This window comes from Pagrus pagrus, assembly GCF_965226575.1.
Source record: "Pagrus pagrus genome assembly, chromosome: 12".
NCBI lineage: Eukaryota > Metazoa > Chordata > Actinopteri > Spariformes > Sparidae > Pagrus > Pagrus pagrus.
Genome location: NC_140196.1, coordinates 23,030,936 through 23,045,734, shown reverse-complemented (window position 1 = coordinate 23,045,734; position 14,799 = coordinate 23,030,936). Strand labels below are relative to the sequence as shown.

At 41.7% G+C, this 14,799-nt stretch overlaps 1 protein-coding gene across 5 annotated transcripts; it reads right to left on the bottom strand.

The window, feature by feature from the left end:
* Window positions 1–345: 345 nt before the first annotated feature.
* Window positions 346–12,806, bottom strand: LOC311266207 (1-phosphatidylinositol 4,5-bisphosphate phosphodiesterase delta-1-like). 5 transcript variants are annotated; one of them, XM_084368456.1, is made up of 15 exons: window positions 12,650–12,806; window positions 10,967–11,158; window positions 10,002–10,230; window positions 9,395–9,524; window positions 8,871–9,099; window positions 7,002–7,203; window positions 6,051–6,195; window positions 5,803–5,955; window positions 5,519–5,677; window positions 5,248–5,410; window positions 4,089–4,205; window positions 3,791–3,969; window positions 3,527–3,659; window positions 1,256–1,405; window positions 346–1,049 (listed from the first exon to the last, which is right to left on the bottom strand). In XM_084368456.1, exons 1-15 carry the CDS (start codon window positions 12,678–12,680, stop codon window positions 958–960), a joined length of 2,304 nt encoding a protein of 767 aa, XP_084224582.1. In that variant the 5' UTR covers window positions 12,681–12,806; the 3' UTR covers window positions 346–957. The 5 variants fall into 5 exon arrangements, with proteins under 5 accessions (XP_084224582.1, XP_084224584.1, XP_084224583.1 ...); XM_084368458.1 differs by lacking the exon at window positions 12,650–12,806 and adding an exon at window positions 12,281–12,633; XM_084368457.1 differs by lacking the exon at window positions 12,650–12,806 and adding an exon at window positions 11,556–12,263.
* Between the last annotated feature and the right edge of the window lie 1,993 nt (window positions 12,807–14,799).

Here is a 14,799-nt window from a genome sequence, read left to right as displayed (position 1 = left end):
TCAACAGTAAGCTGTCCATTTATGTGCATCATCATTCCTGACCTCCTTTTATTTGTTGGACTGCTACTCTGTGCACTAAGGGAGTGTCCATCCAAAGTTCACTAGGTAATGATTCTATTCTGTGGAAAGGCTCAAGTGACTCAGCCCCAGACAGGTTAACTTCTCTTCCTGTTTGCATACCATAAAGTGGTTCAGAAAGGTACCTGGCTTTCCCACCATATGTACTTTAGTACTATTATCATATTACTGGATACTAGATAGGTTTTATTATCGTGTTTTGTACAGTCGTGTGACTGCAGATGTAAAATGTATCCATTTTTTTAAAAAAAAACATTGAGACAGGTGTTCATGTTTAAAAAGTTTATCTTCATCTTGATTTACAAAAAAGAAGAACGTGACGATGTCACATGAAAAATAATCATACTTGATGACTAAAATTACTGATGAAGACAAAGCACATTGTTTTTTTGTTGGCTTGCGTTTCTCCAGAATTCATAAAATGGTCTTTTTGAATAAAAAGATTTAAATAGACAATACATTAACTGACCAGAAATCAGGGACACAAGCTTAAAATGCCATCGCAAACTGAACATGGTAAAACACTAGTGCAACTCATACAAACCAATTAAAACAGTTTGTATAATAGTCCCTGTAATGTGAGTCATGGAGTATTATAAAGTCTAGCAAACCCAGTGTGTATGCACAGTATTTGCCACATCCCAGTACAACTCATTCCCAGTTGCAGATGGAGATCTTTAACACACTCTTGTCCCTTGAGAAGAATGTTTTACACCAGCTGCTTTAAGTGGTGAAGTCAAGCCAATAAGTTAATCATCAACTAAAACTCCTATAGAGCCAAACAAAAAGAATATAAAAATCCAATTAAAACCAGCTAAAACATGGCTGTGTAGTGGAGGTCCTGGTGTCCTGCAGAGGAACAAGCCAGACGGTGACGTCTTACTCAGCATCAATGACCATGATGTGTACAAAGAGTCCAGCTGAGGGGAGGATGTCTCCGTTCTTATTGAGCAGAGGCACATGTCTGTATCCTGTGTGGGGGCACACAAAGAGAAGAGAATATGAAGAGCTGTGTGCAGAGTGTGAATTGAGTTTTCTGTGTTCCACCAGAGAAGAGATAGTTCCTGTCTCTGTTCATTTATGAAGTGTCAAAACAAAGAACTATCACTGGGTTACAGTGAGGGAATAAAGGACCTGGTAAATAATGTAAATATCCACCACCAGTTGCTGAACTTACCCATTTTTAAGCTGTTGAATGGAAGTGTGTACTGTCCAACAAACTCATTATTAGATGTGGAGTCATAGTCTTCAACGGCAAAGCGCACCAGTGCCAGCTCTGGCACGTACACATCAAACTGGAAGTTTTCATTCCATGATGGGTTAAAGCCTTAAACAGGAAAGAGGAAAGATGCCGTTAGTAACTGGAGGTTTTGCAAATGTTATGTATCATTGATTTCTGATGTTCAGCACATTCAATTTGTTATCTGGTGATTGTTTAACTAAGTGGTTCCCAAACTTGTTTTGGCCAGCGCACCCCTGCCCATTATCCAGGTCCCTCTCCACCTCCCATAAAATAAAACGTAGGCTAATTGTCATTCCCAAATATTGATGATTAATTATGATTACTATTACTATTATATTATTTATTTATTTGTTTACATTCTTATCATATTGTTATTATTTTGTGTCATATCATTAAAAAGACTCATTATTTCCATTGCCATTTTCACTTTACTTTTTACACATGCTTTCAGTTTGAGCATTTCCATTTCAGCTGTTCCATTTAAAATTTTACTTTTTTCATTTACTCACCTTAGCCTACATTTTCAGATTAGCATTTTCCATTTTAAATTTGTTTGTTTAATTTACTTTTTTGTTTTTTTATTTAAGTTTATTTATGACCTGATTATTTATAATTATATAGTAACAATCTTTAGAACTTGTATTTCTTTTACTTTAGTTTTCTGTTTGGACATTTAATTTTAATAATGGCCAAGAATATCTTCCGTACAGCGGATGCTCTGAGTGCTCTGAAACTGAACAGTGAGTTTCTGAACAACCTTTTCTGACAGAATGTACAATCACACTGCATTTTATACCTTAACAATCAGTGGATTAATAGTAACTCCTAACATTAACTCATGTTTGTATAGTTAATAACGTAACACTGGAAGTGGATGAGGAAACGAGAGATGATCTAGTTGAATTAAATGAACTAGCAGTGTGGGCATTTCTCTGCCTGTACGCAAAGTGAAGCACCCTCGCTTGGGAAAGATTTCTTTTGTTTCCACCTGCACAGCAGTAGACTTGTTGCACTTATGACAAGGAGCATTGTCCACATCGGCTTTAGTAAAGTTTAACCAGGCATTGCACAGAGCAGCTCTCTGTGTGTCTGTGCAGGCTGAGGAGAGCTCCCCCGCTCCTTGCACAACACACTGATGGGGAAGAGAGATGTCGTCTGGTGTGGGTAGCGAAAAAACAACAAATACTACAGCACCCAATAAAAACACTAATAAATCTTTCGAAATCTAAGTTGAAAACAGATGCAAGTTTCAACTCGTCTTGTAGTTTTCTGGTGTAAACTTGCAAATGCCCCCCTTTCAAACGTATTGCCTCCAGTAACCAGTTCTGACCCCATTGAGAAACAATGGTTTAACCTGTCTGCGTTTCAACAATCCCCAGAGGGCATGAATATATTAGTCGTATGCAGCTGTGAGTTTGGCATTTTAAAGACAGGACAGGGTAGGCAGAGCCGGACTTTTTCCCCCTGTAAACCAGAAGCTCACAACTCACTCAAAATGCTTCATGTGTTGTGGTTGCAATGCATTCTGGTTCACTGAGGCTACTACTATCAGAGACATGTTCTACTCCTCTACTCTTCTCCTACCGTTCATGTGACTATTACATACGAGGCAGCCATCACGTGTATGCAAATGCATTGTTAAAAGCAAGTGTCTCTCCTGCCTACTACCTCCACAGCACTGAAGAAAGGTTGGACTGCAGCAGTTCTCATTCTGGTATGAACTCTCTGGCCTGTTTTTGTTTCTTTAAACCTTTCCCAATCATCCAATTGCAGGCTTATACTGACAGTCTACATCTGGTGAGTCAGACTACAGCTGTCAAGCTAATTTCCCTTAATTATGCATAATGTTAAGCTTTAATATAATTTAAACAGGTGAGCTTCATTAAATTCACCCCTGTAAAGGCTGTAAACATGTTTATTTCTGCTGTAAAGCTGGACAAATTAAGCATGGGGGACTATGGGGATTGACTCACTTTTGAAGCCAGCCTCCAGTGGCCATTTGCAGATTCTGGCACTTCTGAGTCAGCCTCATGTGAGGAAAATGTTGCAATGGCTGTGTTTGGCTAATGATCTTCTAAAATTTGGAAAATATACCTCCAAAAATATAAAACACATGTATAGCCAATATCTGCTTTCTGTAAACTCCCTTAAAAAATACAAGTAATGTACAAACCAAACGCATGTAGTGTTTGAAAGGAAAGGTACCATTGTTTTCAACAGGAGGCGTCTCTTTCTCAGCAACATCAGCTGGCACTCCGAACACCTGCACTTTAACCAGCGGGTCCACGATGGAGGATTTCTTCTTGTTCACTTTGGGGAGCTGATGCGCCGATATGACCTGATGACAGGAGGGGGACACGTCATGTAAGATACCACAAGATCCTTCATCTGGAGAGCACAATTGTAAAACAGGAAGGATTGTAAAACAGGAAACCACAGAAAGTGCGCCAGAAGAGTGAATCACTGAACCATGACATGGAGCGTCCTGTGCTTCAGCCAGTCTCCTCGGGTCAGGGTGATGGGGTCGAACTCTGTGCTCTCCTCCCTCAGGAAGGCCGGTTTCAGGACGTAGCCGCTTTTTCCATTAACCAGGAATCTGCCCTGGTTTAGATCCATGTCTGGGCAGGCTGTCTGGAAGTTTAAGGCCACTAAAAAAGAAGAAATAAGATAATGCAGGAACAATGAAGAATCCATTTATCTATATTATTAGACTAGACACATTTTAAGGTGAGAGTTTGGTAATTCCCTCCTTGGGTCAGTATTGTACCAATTTGACAGCCAGCATTCCACAGAGGCATCGGGTTGTAGTTGGAGGAGTCGGTCCGGGAGCCTGCTGGGTAGATGCGACTCAGCTTCTCCACATTATGACGGACATAGGCATTGGCTGCAGAGGACAAATCAAGACCGAGGAACAGAGTTATCAACTGAAAGTTTCTGTACATTGTGTGCACTTTAATCCCCTCATGCCCTCTTCCAGGTCACCATGGTGGAGGTCGTGTGGCTCGGGCACCGCTTGGCGATGCCTCGCCCTGCTCAGTCGTCCACCTGGATCCACACACTTCACATACATTTTATAAATATTGATATCAGATATTCTGTCAATACATTTTGTAAACTGTGATTTTGTTGTTCTTTTCTGTACATGTGACCTCTATTGCATGTCTGTCCGTCCTGAGAGAGGGATCCCTCCTCTGTGGCTCTTCCTGAGGTTTCTTCCATCTTTTCTTTTACCCTTGTTAAAAAAGTTTTTTCTTCAATATGGCAAGTTTTTCCTCACTCAAATTGAGGGTCTTAGGACAGAGGATGTCGTTGACTGTACATATGTTAAAGCCCTCTGAGGCAACGTGATTGTAATTGTGGGCTATATAAATAAAATTGATTTGATCTGATTTTGCTTTTTCCTATTACCTGTAGTGCTTTTCATCCATCTAGATTGTTTTGTTATAAGTTGTTGAGTTTTGGAGATTTCAGCCGCCTTCTCTCCATTATAATGGAACTAGATGGCACTCGGCTTGTGGTGTTCAAAGTGCAAAAAAAAATACATTTGATAAACGCAACGTCTCTTTACAGAAATCAAGACCCAGTTACTCAAGATAATCCACAGATCTTCCTTCATATAGGAACTATTTTCATTCTACAGAACTACACCTGCCAACCGTATCACTCACGGACAAGAGGCTAACTAACTAAGCTAGTTAATGTACAATTCAGTTGAGGAGGACGCCATTAATGTTGACATCCTATGCTGTCACAAGCCTGAGCCTCTAGTCCATGAGTAGATGTACCTGTCCTTCTGAGCAGTGAAACAAATGTACAGGAATTTTAAGAAGCACCAATGAGTGATTTGTAAACAATATCTTAACTGGTGACTAAGATCAATCCTGACCCTAAAACACTTGTGTGATCCAGTATGACATCTTCCTCACCCGACTCCTCTGCCAGTGTCATGGCCTTTCCCTCCTTGAAGGACGACATCTCGTAGAAGCTCAAGTTTTCTCTTGCGTCCTCGAAGCCGTTGAAGTGGACACTCTTGCAGTAGATCACCATGTCGGACAGCTCTTTGGCCAGTTTCAACTTCTTCTTCTTCTTCTGCACATAAAATGGAAATAAGACGTCAGTGTAAAAAAAAAAAATCAGCTAAAAATGTGTCAGCTGAGAGGATTTATTGACTCTTCCTTAATCTGACCCCCCCCCCACCTTGCTTTGTTCTTCCATTTTTTGTTCATCCTCATCTTCACTATTTGACTCTCCCTCCTCCGTCACGTCCGTGTCGTCAGCAGCTGCCGCCTCAGGAGCATAGGTGGCCTCCAGTTTGTTTAACCTCTTCCCTTTGATCAGGAACTTCCCCTTTAGATCCTGGAGGTACGTGGACCCACACACACACACACACACACACACACACACACACACACAGTATAGCCCTGTTAGTGACTGGAATCTTTGCATTATCTATCTACTGAGAGATTATAGTGGATACAAACCTCCGGGGATGGGAAGTTTGAGGGCATGCCGTCGCACAGGGGGGTAGTGACGAGTGCGCTTCCCAGGATGGAGCTCATGTGGCGGGCCATGACTTCCTGCTGCTCCACACTGCAGTGGTTCTCCAAGGAGAGGATGACTGGGTAATCAGACGTCTGTCGACAACGACACAGAAAACACAGAGAAGAAAGCTTACACCGAGTTCTTATGTATGTGTTATGATACTTGTATTACTGGATATATAACACACCTTAAAGGCATAGTCCTTGATGGCTTGGATCGCGTCTTTGAAGAGGATCTTAGAGGTCAGTGTGTAGCCATGGTAGATCACTGGCTCATCGTCTGATCCATTCCAGCAGTCCAGCTCCACACAGCGGCAGCCCTTCAGCAGAGCCCTGAGACAGTCACAACCAGCATAAGGGAATGTTGTTAATAACCCTAAGATAGTTAAAATAACTAATAACTTGTTTACAGTTTCCAGTTTCCAGTTTGTGGCAGCAGAGTTAGGACCTTTTCAAAATGATTTAACCAAATCTGAGACCGATTCCTGGACACATTTTTTTTTTTATTCAAGCTTTGCTGGCAAGTATAAAGATATGTAGTATACATATACGTATGGGGTCCTGTGCAGTTGTAGGTTTTATGGAGAAATGTGGTTTTCAGGGTGGCTTAGGTTAAACTACATTTTGCTGACAGGTATGTGTAAGTATAAAGTAAAAGGATGGTCCTCGGCTAATTGGGTTAAAAGAAAATTAGAAAAGTATTGGACTTTTGCACAGAAAAGCTTGGCTCATTTTGAAAAAAACAAAATCAAACGATGGATGAATGAAATTAGATCAAATATTTGTGGAAATGAAGACCTCAATACTTAAGATTATTTAATGACCTTTGAGGCTTTTTTGTAAATGTATAAATATATTTATAAAATATCATGCTTTATTTATAAATGCTTTTTAAGGACCTGCGGACATTAAAATATAACTACTCAATAGGCAGGCAATGTTCGAACAGAGCACTCCATGCAGGACACTGTCACTGACCTATTTTCACTTTCATCCTGCAGCCCTCAGCCTCCCATTAGATTGGGATAGAGCAAGAACCAGAGAACAAAAGTTGGATAAATATCTGCAGACTGTAGTGATTTTATCAGTACATTACAGGTACAGAGGCTGAATTTAGGACTTCACAGACAGTTGTTTACCTGACATAAGCCTCCGTGCTGCTGGGCCCTTTGAGCTGATCCTCCATGAGATAGGTGTTGTGTGAGGAGGAGATGAAGTAGTGGCTGAGGGGATGGCTCATGTCCTGGTACACCTCTCTGTGATCTGAATTGTAGACCAAGGCCTCCGGTTGGTGCAGGTACATGAGGAAGCCATCTTTGGACAGTAGCTTCTTCCCCTTGGCTGAAGGAACACAAAGACAGAATAGAACAACAGTGACCAGGGAGCCAGGCATTTAACCAGGACAAAGTGTGTGAGTTTGATACATGTACCATCTCTCATAAGAGGATCTGATTTCCCCTGTGCTAATTAGAGTTCAAACGCTGAAAGGTTAGCTCCCTATTGAGTTATCTGCTCCATAACTGGAAATGATGTGCAGATGCTTCACACCCACACTGAGTCTGACTAACTTGAGATTTGACACAGATAAAAAGCCTTTTGGATCATAAAAGTCAGCTGTAGCAACACCAAATATGGTAAACCACCTTGCAGGATACAGATATAAGTACCAACGCACTACAATAGGGCAAGACGGGTCCAAAAACATGGCTGCCATCATTAAAAAAACTTTTGGGGCATAGCATTGACCAGTTGTCTAATCATCATAACTCTATACATGTCCTAATTTTTTTGAAATATGAGTCCTAGAGCATTCTGGCTAAGTGTGGCACCAACTTCTCTAAAGACAAACTTTCGTATTAAGTCTAGCAAAGATGAATTGGTGATTGAATAAAGCAACTACCTGCCTCTGTTGAGCATAAAAGGCTTGAACCTAGACTTGCAGCTTGCGCCTATATTTTCATGTTGAAAAGATCCTTTGCTGAAAAGACGACGAGAGATTTAGCTGAGCTGACTAAGCATTAAATATTATTGGCCTCAGCTGAGGTGCATGTATGTAAAACATTCATGTAATACATAACTTACCCTCAGGAGCACCAACAATGCTAAATAGACTTATCACTGCATAATAACATAATGTTGTAGATCTGTCAACAGGACTAGGCATAATAGTACCAGACAGTGAATGTCACGTTATCCGCTTTGATTTCATTCACACTTTTAAAATTTGCCTTCGTTTCATGTGAAATTCTCCAACAGAGTGGAAAACAAAATATTAAAGAAGACTTCAGCCTTTCAGGCTGGTTTCCCTTCTACAGTCTTCATGCTAAGCTAAACAAAGCTAACCGCCTCCTGCATGAGAGTGGTATTAATCTTCTTGTCCAACTCTTGGCAAGAAAACAACTTTCTCTACATGTCCAGCTATCCCTTTAATCCAGATCCAACATCCCTTTAATCTAGATCCAACCCACAGAGCAGTGTGTATTTATTGAATGGTTTATTTAACAGGGACTGTGCACATTAATAAACACTGCAGCAAATACACCAGAGTAAGCCAAATGCTCAAATGCTTTTTTTCCATCTGTTTTCCCTTGAATACACAATCTCATGGGCCAACTATTTCCCTTTTACTTAACATAAGATTCCTGCACATTTTTAGGGTTTGGGCGAGAGATTGATGCCTCACAGCTCATAAGATGGTCATGCTATGGATGCATAGAGGAAGACAGGGGAGGGTGACAACAGACAAAAGACTGACAGAGCTCCTGTCATGGCACCATGCCTTACATATCAAATCTCCCAGAACCGACTCAATGTGTTTAAAATAATGTCATTTGTAAAACTGATTCTGATGGGTCATCAATCATAAGTGTTCGGAAAAACAATGAACTTGCCTTCGAGTGATAGTAAAGTGGTACATAAATTAGCCAGAACAGCTCAAATACCAGGATTGAAAACCACGGCTGCATCACACTGAAACAAACACCTGTTATTTCAGATGATGTACTGACCGTTTTCATCCAGCTCGTACTGCTCGATAATCTTGTGCGCGTCAGCCAGTGTGGCTTTCTCTCTCTCTTCTTTCATCAGGAAGTCCACCAGGTTTTCAGGACTCATAAAGCCCGTAGTTTTGGCGTACTCTCTGTAGATCACGTCGATTTCCTCCCGATGTGTCAGCAGGTCATAGAAGTGTTCAATCTCCGCTCCAGACAGGTATCCAGACTTGGATGTGTCACATTTCTGCATGATGGAGATGTAATATGAAAGTCTTAATCTTAATTTTTTGTCCTAAATTTTCCTAGAGCCACGTAATGAGACATTAAATACAAATACAACCTTTATTTTGGCAACATTTGTCAAAACACTACTTCAGTTTAGGTGAGAGGGCTTAAAACATAATTTGCATTTAAATTACTAAATTGATCACATCAAATTACAGACCCTGCAACAATGATTCATCTGTTTTACAGCTCTGTGGGAAATCTACCATTGACTTCCATCATTAGGACCTATGACAAAGCTCTAAGGACCTCACCTCAAAGAGCATCTCTGTGTAGATGTCATCCACTTCAATGTTGATCAGACGCAGGAAGTTCTTCACCTCAGACTGACTCATCTTGTCATCCTTGTTCTTGTCTGCCTTAGCCAGGCAGGTGTAGATCCAACTGAAAAGTTTTCAATGTAAGGAATGGACATGTGCAGTGGGGCTGCAACGATTATTTTCATTGTGCAGTAATTTCCCAGGGCTCAAAGTGACTTCAAATTGCCTCTTTTGTTCAACCAACAGTTCAAACCCAAAGACTCTTCAGTTACCATCTTTCATGACGAAGAAAAGCAGCAAATCCTCACATTCAATAAGCTAGAAACAGCAAATGTTTCAATTTTTTGCCTGAAAAATTACTGAAACGTTTAATTGAATATCAAAATACTTGGAAATTAATTTTCTTTTATCGACTAATCGTTGCAGCTCTAATGTGCAGATATGTGCATGTTTAAACACGCTTTCATATATTATATGGGCCCTTGAGGTAGCTATATCTAACAAATCAAGGTGTGCATCAGGGGCAGGGGGTTCCTAAACCTGAGAAACCCGTTTGCTAACAGTCTTCACAGTTTAACCTCCATTATCATGATGAGGATACTGTTCTGTCTTCTGCTGGAGGCTGAGGTTGTTTCTGTTGTACATCATTTTCTCCAGGCTTTTGATCCACTGCTTGGCCTCCTCCTCTGAGCTGGCCATGAGGTCCAGGTTCTTGCGGCGGCCCTTGAACATGATGGAGAAGCAGCGGCCCTCCACCTGCTCCTCTGTGTTCTTCCTCAGGCCCTCCGACTGACGGCCGATTCGCACGGCCGAGATGTCATCGAGTGAAACTTAAGACAGGAGATGCAGGTGAAATGTTACACTTTCAACTTATCATTTAACAAAGGAATAAAATATGTGATGTTTTGCCTAAAAAGGGCTGTTATAACTACATAACTGTTGGTATCTTGAGGCATCACAGACCAGCCTGCTTGGTAAACATAAAGCTGCTGTTTGCAGTTTACTGACATCAATTGACAAGTTTCTGCTAAATGAACTTCAGCGTGTTTGAACAGCTGCCTTTTACAGAAGTTTCCTCACCACATACACAGTTGTTGGATGCACCATTAGGGGTTGGACATTATCATACATGTCCATAAGCATAAACACATCACATCACCCTACGACAGTCATCGGGATGTGACTCCATGGGAACAGTTTATGGATGTAATCCAAGCTGAAAGTATAACTGGAGGCATTTCAAACCACTCCTCCACATACAATAAAAAATCACTATCTTGATAAACACACCCACAAAACGTATCAGTGCTATCAGGAGCAACCCTGTTTGTGTGATAATACAAAGGTCTTTCATGCAGAGAGATTTTTTTTTATGGCTACGATCACTTCATGTTTATATAATCCATCAAATAACGTCTGGACCTGAGACAAGATATTAAAGATGATTTGAGTTGTGTCACAGCTGGAAACACTAATGTGTTGGATGATGTTAGGTAATAATTGTGTGTCTTAAGTGTCCAGCACAACACCAGACAGATGTGAGCTTTACAGGTGAGTCTCACACACATGCTCCTTGACTGCTCGGAAGACAGCACTCACAGGTCTGGTTGGGCTTGATGAATTTCTTGGATTCGTGCCACATGGTCTTGCAGTCCTCCTGGAGTCTGAAGTAGCGGGTCTTCTTCCAGGACGAGGAGCGGACCTTGAGGAGGTCTCCCCCCTGCAGGAGGAACTGGAGGTCCATATCGCCCTCCATCCCTGTGAAAACAGAAGAGCAGAGAGGACAGATCCGACAGATTAACCCACTGAGCTTGAAACATTAACCCTGCTCTCTTGCCTCATCCTTAACCTGCATTCATTTAAAAGACACACACGCCACGCAGACAAACCAAGACAAGCCCCTTTTTACACAGCAGTTCAAATGTCTGACCACGGATGATCCTGTGGTCACTCATCTGCTACAACACGTCGTTCAGATAAGTGTCGTCCAGCCTACCGAGGATCTTTGCGTTCGTTTGTATTTCTTTCTGGCTTCTCGCATAGCGGAGTAATTCCTGAGATTTGCTGAGTTGTGGTTGTCTTCGCAGACACGACATGGTGCCCTGAGGAGCTGAAAACTACCAGACTGTGTTCACTTCAAGGAGTCGGGACCTACCAGTGTGTCGGGAGGGCGTTTACCAGCCCAACTCAAAGTTCACCCTTCATCTCTGCCAGGAGTTTCTCAGGCTGTCAGGTGACAGCCAGGCACGTACTCCAGATACTACGACTAGCAAATGTGTACACAGCTCGGCAAGAGGCGGCGGTTCAAAACCTCGTTACGTTTTGTTGGCATACTGAAGTCGTGTCGTAGTTTGTTTCAGGGAAACGAGTTGACCAGTTTTAAACAGTTGGACCATTTCAGAGACTCCGTGTTCACCAGACAATGAAGCGAACTAACAGTTTGTGACGGTTAGTTAGCTTAACGTAGCTAATTTAGCTGCTAGCATTATTAAATATAGCAATGCAGTAATTAGTTAGCAACAGATGTCACAATTTAAGTTCATTAAATCATTAATCTTACATGACTAAAGTTGGCGTATAACCAGATGGTAATACCACAAACATTTAGGGGAGAATGTTTAGCTAATATAAAGGTATTAAAAACAAAGTGAATATAGTCTAACAACACATTAAGCTAATTACATAAAACGTTACAGGCTTCATTTGGTGCCAGATGTAGTCTTGACTCTTTGGCTCCATCTAGCGGCGACTTTACGATACTGTCAAGCGCTGTGATTTAAATAAACGTCATAAAGTCAGTTTTAATAAACGTGTCGTTGTTGGCAAACAGGTCAACAAACACCATCACTGTTGCTGCGAGGAGATAAATGTGGGCCTCACGGTGCTGGCAGAGGGGTTCGTGTGTCTGCTCATGTTGACCTCAGGCTGTGCTGGCTCTTCAGGTTATGTCAACACTTGCGCCAAGGTGATACTCGGCTGAATGAAAGCAGCCACACCTTTTGAAAGACGGGTCTTAGAATGTCTACAGGTGATCTTATCAGAGCACATTTTGTTCAATAAAGTAAATATCCAGAGTTGGTGACGAAAAGCAACAATTCAAATGTAAGGCAAATGAGTAAAAGCCACTCCAGCTGGCTCACATGCCACCTTGGCCTGAGGATTATTTAATGTTGGAGCTACATTACTCCCAACGAATGCAAAACGGACTTTAATGTGTTCAAGTTTTAACAAATCCAAAATGCGTCTCACCGTCTTTCTTTTCGATCCCATTCGTCTCCATCGTTGCGGGAGGTGTGTTTCTTCTCTACGCAGTCAGGTCTCGTCTTTCCTCGTTTCACTTAATGCACCGTTTCACCTAAAGCTGCTATCTGTGTCCATGTGAGCAATCAGCTAAGAAAGCGTCAGATCGGGGACTGTTGAGGCGAGTGTGAAGCAAACACTACTAAAGAAGGCGGCGACACAGGTGGGTCTCCCCTGGCTGTCTGACTTGTGTCAGCTCTCCTGCAGGCTCCAACACCGGTTTGACAAGCCTGCCATGCAAGCAGCACTGCTGATGTCACAACAGGGTAGGTTACACCTTAACGCAGGCTCATGCCACCAGGCATGGGACTGGTTAACATACTTTTTGGCTCAACAGCCAGCATCTAAAGCATGCCACAGTTTGAGTTGGGCAAAATGAAATATGCTTCTTTAATCCATGCCTTTCATAATCCTGTTTTCTCAAACACTTCAGGGCCAATCCCTCACCTTGAGGAAACTCTAGATGTGAACAAACAGGGAGGGGTTGTCACCTGAGAAAACACCCATAAGATTCAAAACACTGTCATCGAGTTCTGTAAGTAATATTCATGTCTATTGTTGACTTCTTCTAAAGCTTTTGTCAGTGTTTTTTCATGTGTGCACCTGTTCCTCATTTGAACACAAGGTAAACATGATCAAGAAGGCTGAATAGCAGTGTTGGCTCGCTGCCCGTCCACATAGTTGACAGTGAGCTTGAGCATATTGGTTACACTGAATGGGACAGATGGAAGTTTTTTTGCTTTCCTTTTCATGTCCAGCTTAGCCTTGGCAGGATAATAGCACTGCAATCACTGGTGCGTTGGGGCTCTTGTGGCTCTCAGCACTTCCCTTTCAGGCCTGGCTTACCCTCGGCGCACTGTCAGCATCAGGATGAGTGAGCTTTAATGCAGCATCAGGGGGGTGGAGAGCTTCCGGGCAAGGGCCGACCACCTATCCACGAGGTTCAGGGAAACACGCAGGGAACCAGAGTGCAGAGTTGTTTTTAGATTTGTGTAGTGGCTCTGGATGCATGTTTGAGAACATAGGAAGTAGGGTTTTTTCTTCAATGCACCAGTAATTAACTGTTCACATGTGGTTTTAATTAGGTATAGAAACAAAACCATGCAAGAAGACAACCATTTTATCATGGTTGCATGCATATATTTATAGACTTACACAGCTTCGTCTTCACAAGCATCATTTTGGCAGTAAAAGTGCTTTGCTCAAGAGAATCTTGTAGAACCTGATTACAAGGGAGAGTCTTACAAATTCCCTTTCTCTGATCGGATGTTTTCCACCATTTATATCGCTTTCTTTTAGCAATGCAAAGCATCTGCTCATTGTACAAAAATAGAAAAATGTTAATGATAAAAGCAAATTTTTTTTCAGTGATACTGAAGTAACAAGTGTAGTTACTGTACATCCAGAGCTGGTGTGGGTGGTTGTACAAAATCATAGAGAAATGTGGTCATGATTTTTACATTAAATTACAGTTCTATTAAATTAACCCAGATTTCTATTAACAGAACTCCTGAGTGGAAAAAAACATGATTAATTAGCCATCCCCAGGAAAGTTGCATAGGCAAACTTCTTTTGTTGTATTTTTTCATGTGTTTTCAGTCCAGGAAAAATCCCTTTGCAGTAAAGATTTGTATGTTGCAAACCCTCAGCCCTAACGACTCTGAAACTCAGAAGGACACTCCCACACAGAGGTTAAAAGCCTTCAACTCCAGTTAGTTAGAACTGAAGAAGCCTCTTGGATGAGAGGTGAAACGTCTTTGAAACAAGTCCAGTTGCCTACATTACAGCACTTTCTTCAATTTAAAACACTGAGAACAGAATAGAAAGTTAATTTGTCTTCTCTTGCTGACAAGTCTGTGTCTTTGCCAGTTGAACAAGCAAGAACAGGCCCTGCTGTTTCATCACATACCATCATATCGCATACCTTCCATAGTTTTGCTTTCCCCCAAAACATCCCCACGTCTCAGGGCATTGTTTCACCGACAAAGATTACACAGTTCCTGGTTTACCAAAGGACACAACCCAAACAACCAACACCGAGTTATAAATACTGCAGTCTGTTGATTTTTTTGCACAGCACACACGGTCTGTCTGCTTTT

Bases quoted from the DNA above. Each gene is read 5' to 3' on its own strand.
- LOC311266207 (XM_084368454.1), bottom strand. From the start codon at position 11,496: ATGTCGTGTCTGCGAAGACAACCACAACTCAGCAAATCTCAGGAATTA. The intron at 9,525-10,001 runs GTATCCTCATCA...AAAACTTTTCAG, and splicing joins CTCCAGCAGAAGACAGAACA to TTGGATCTACACCTGCCTGG. The intron at 5,678-5,802 runs GTTTGTATCCAC...ACGTACCTCCAG, and splicing joins CAAACTTCCCATCCCCGGAG to GATCTAAAGGGGAAGTTCCT.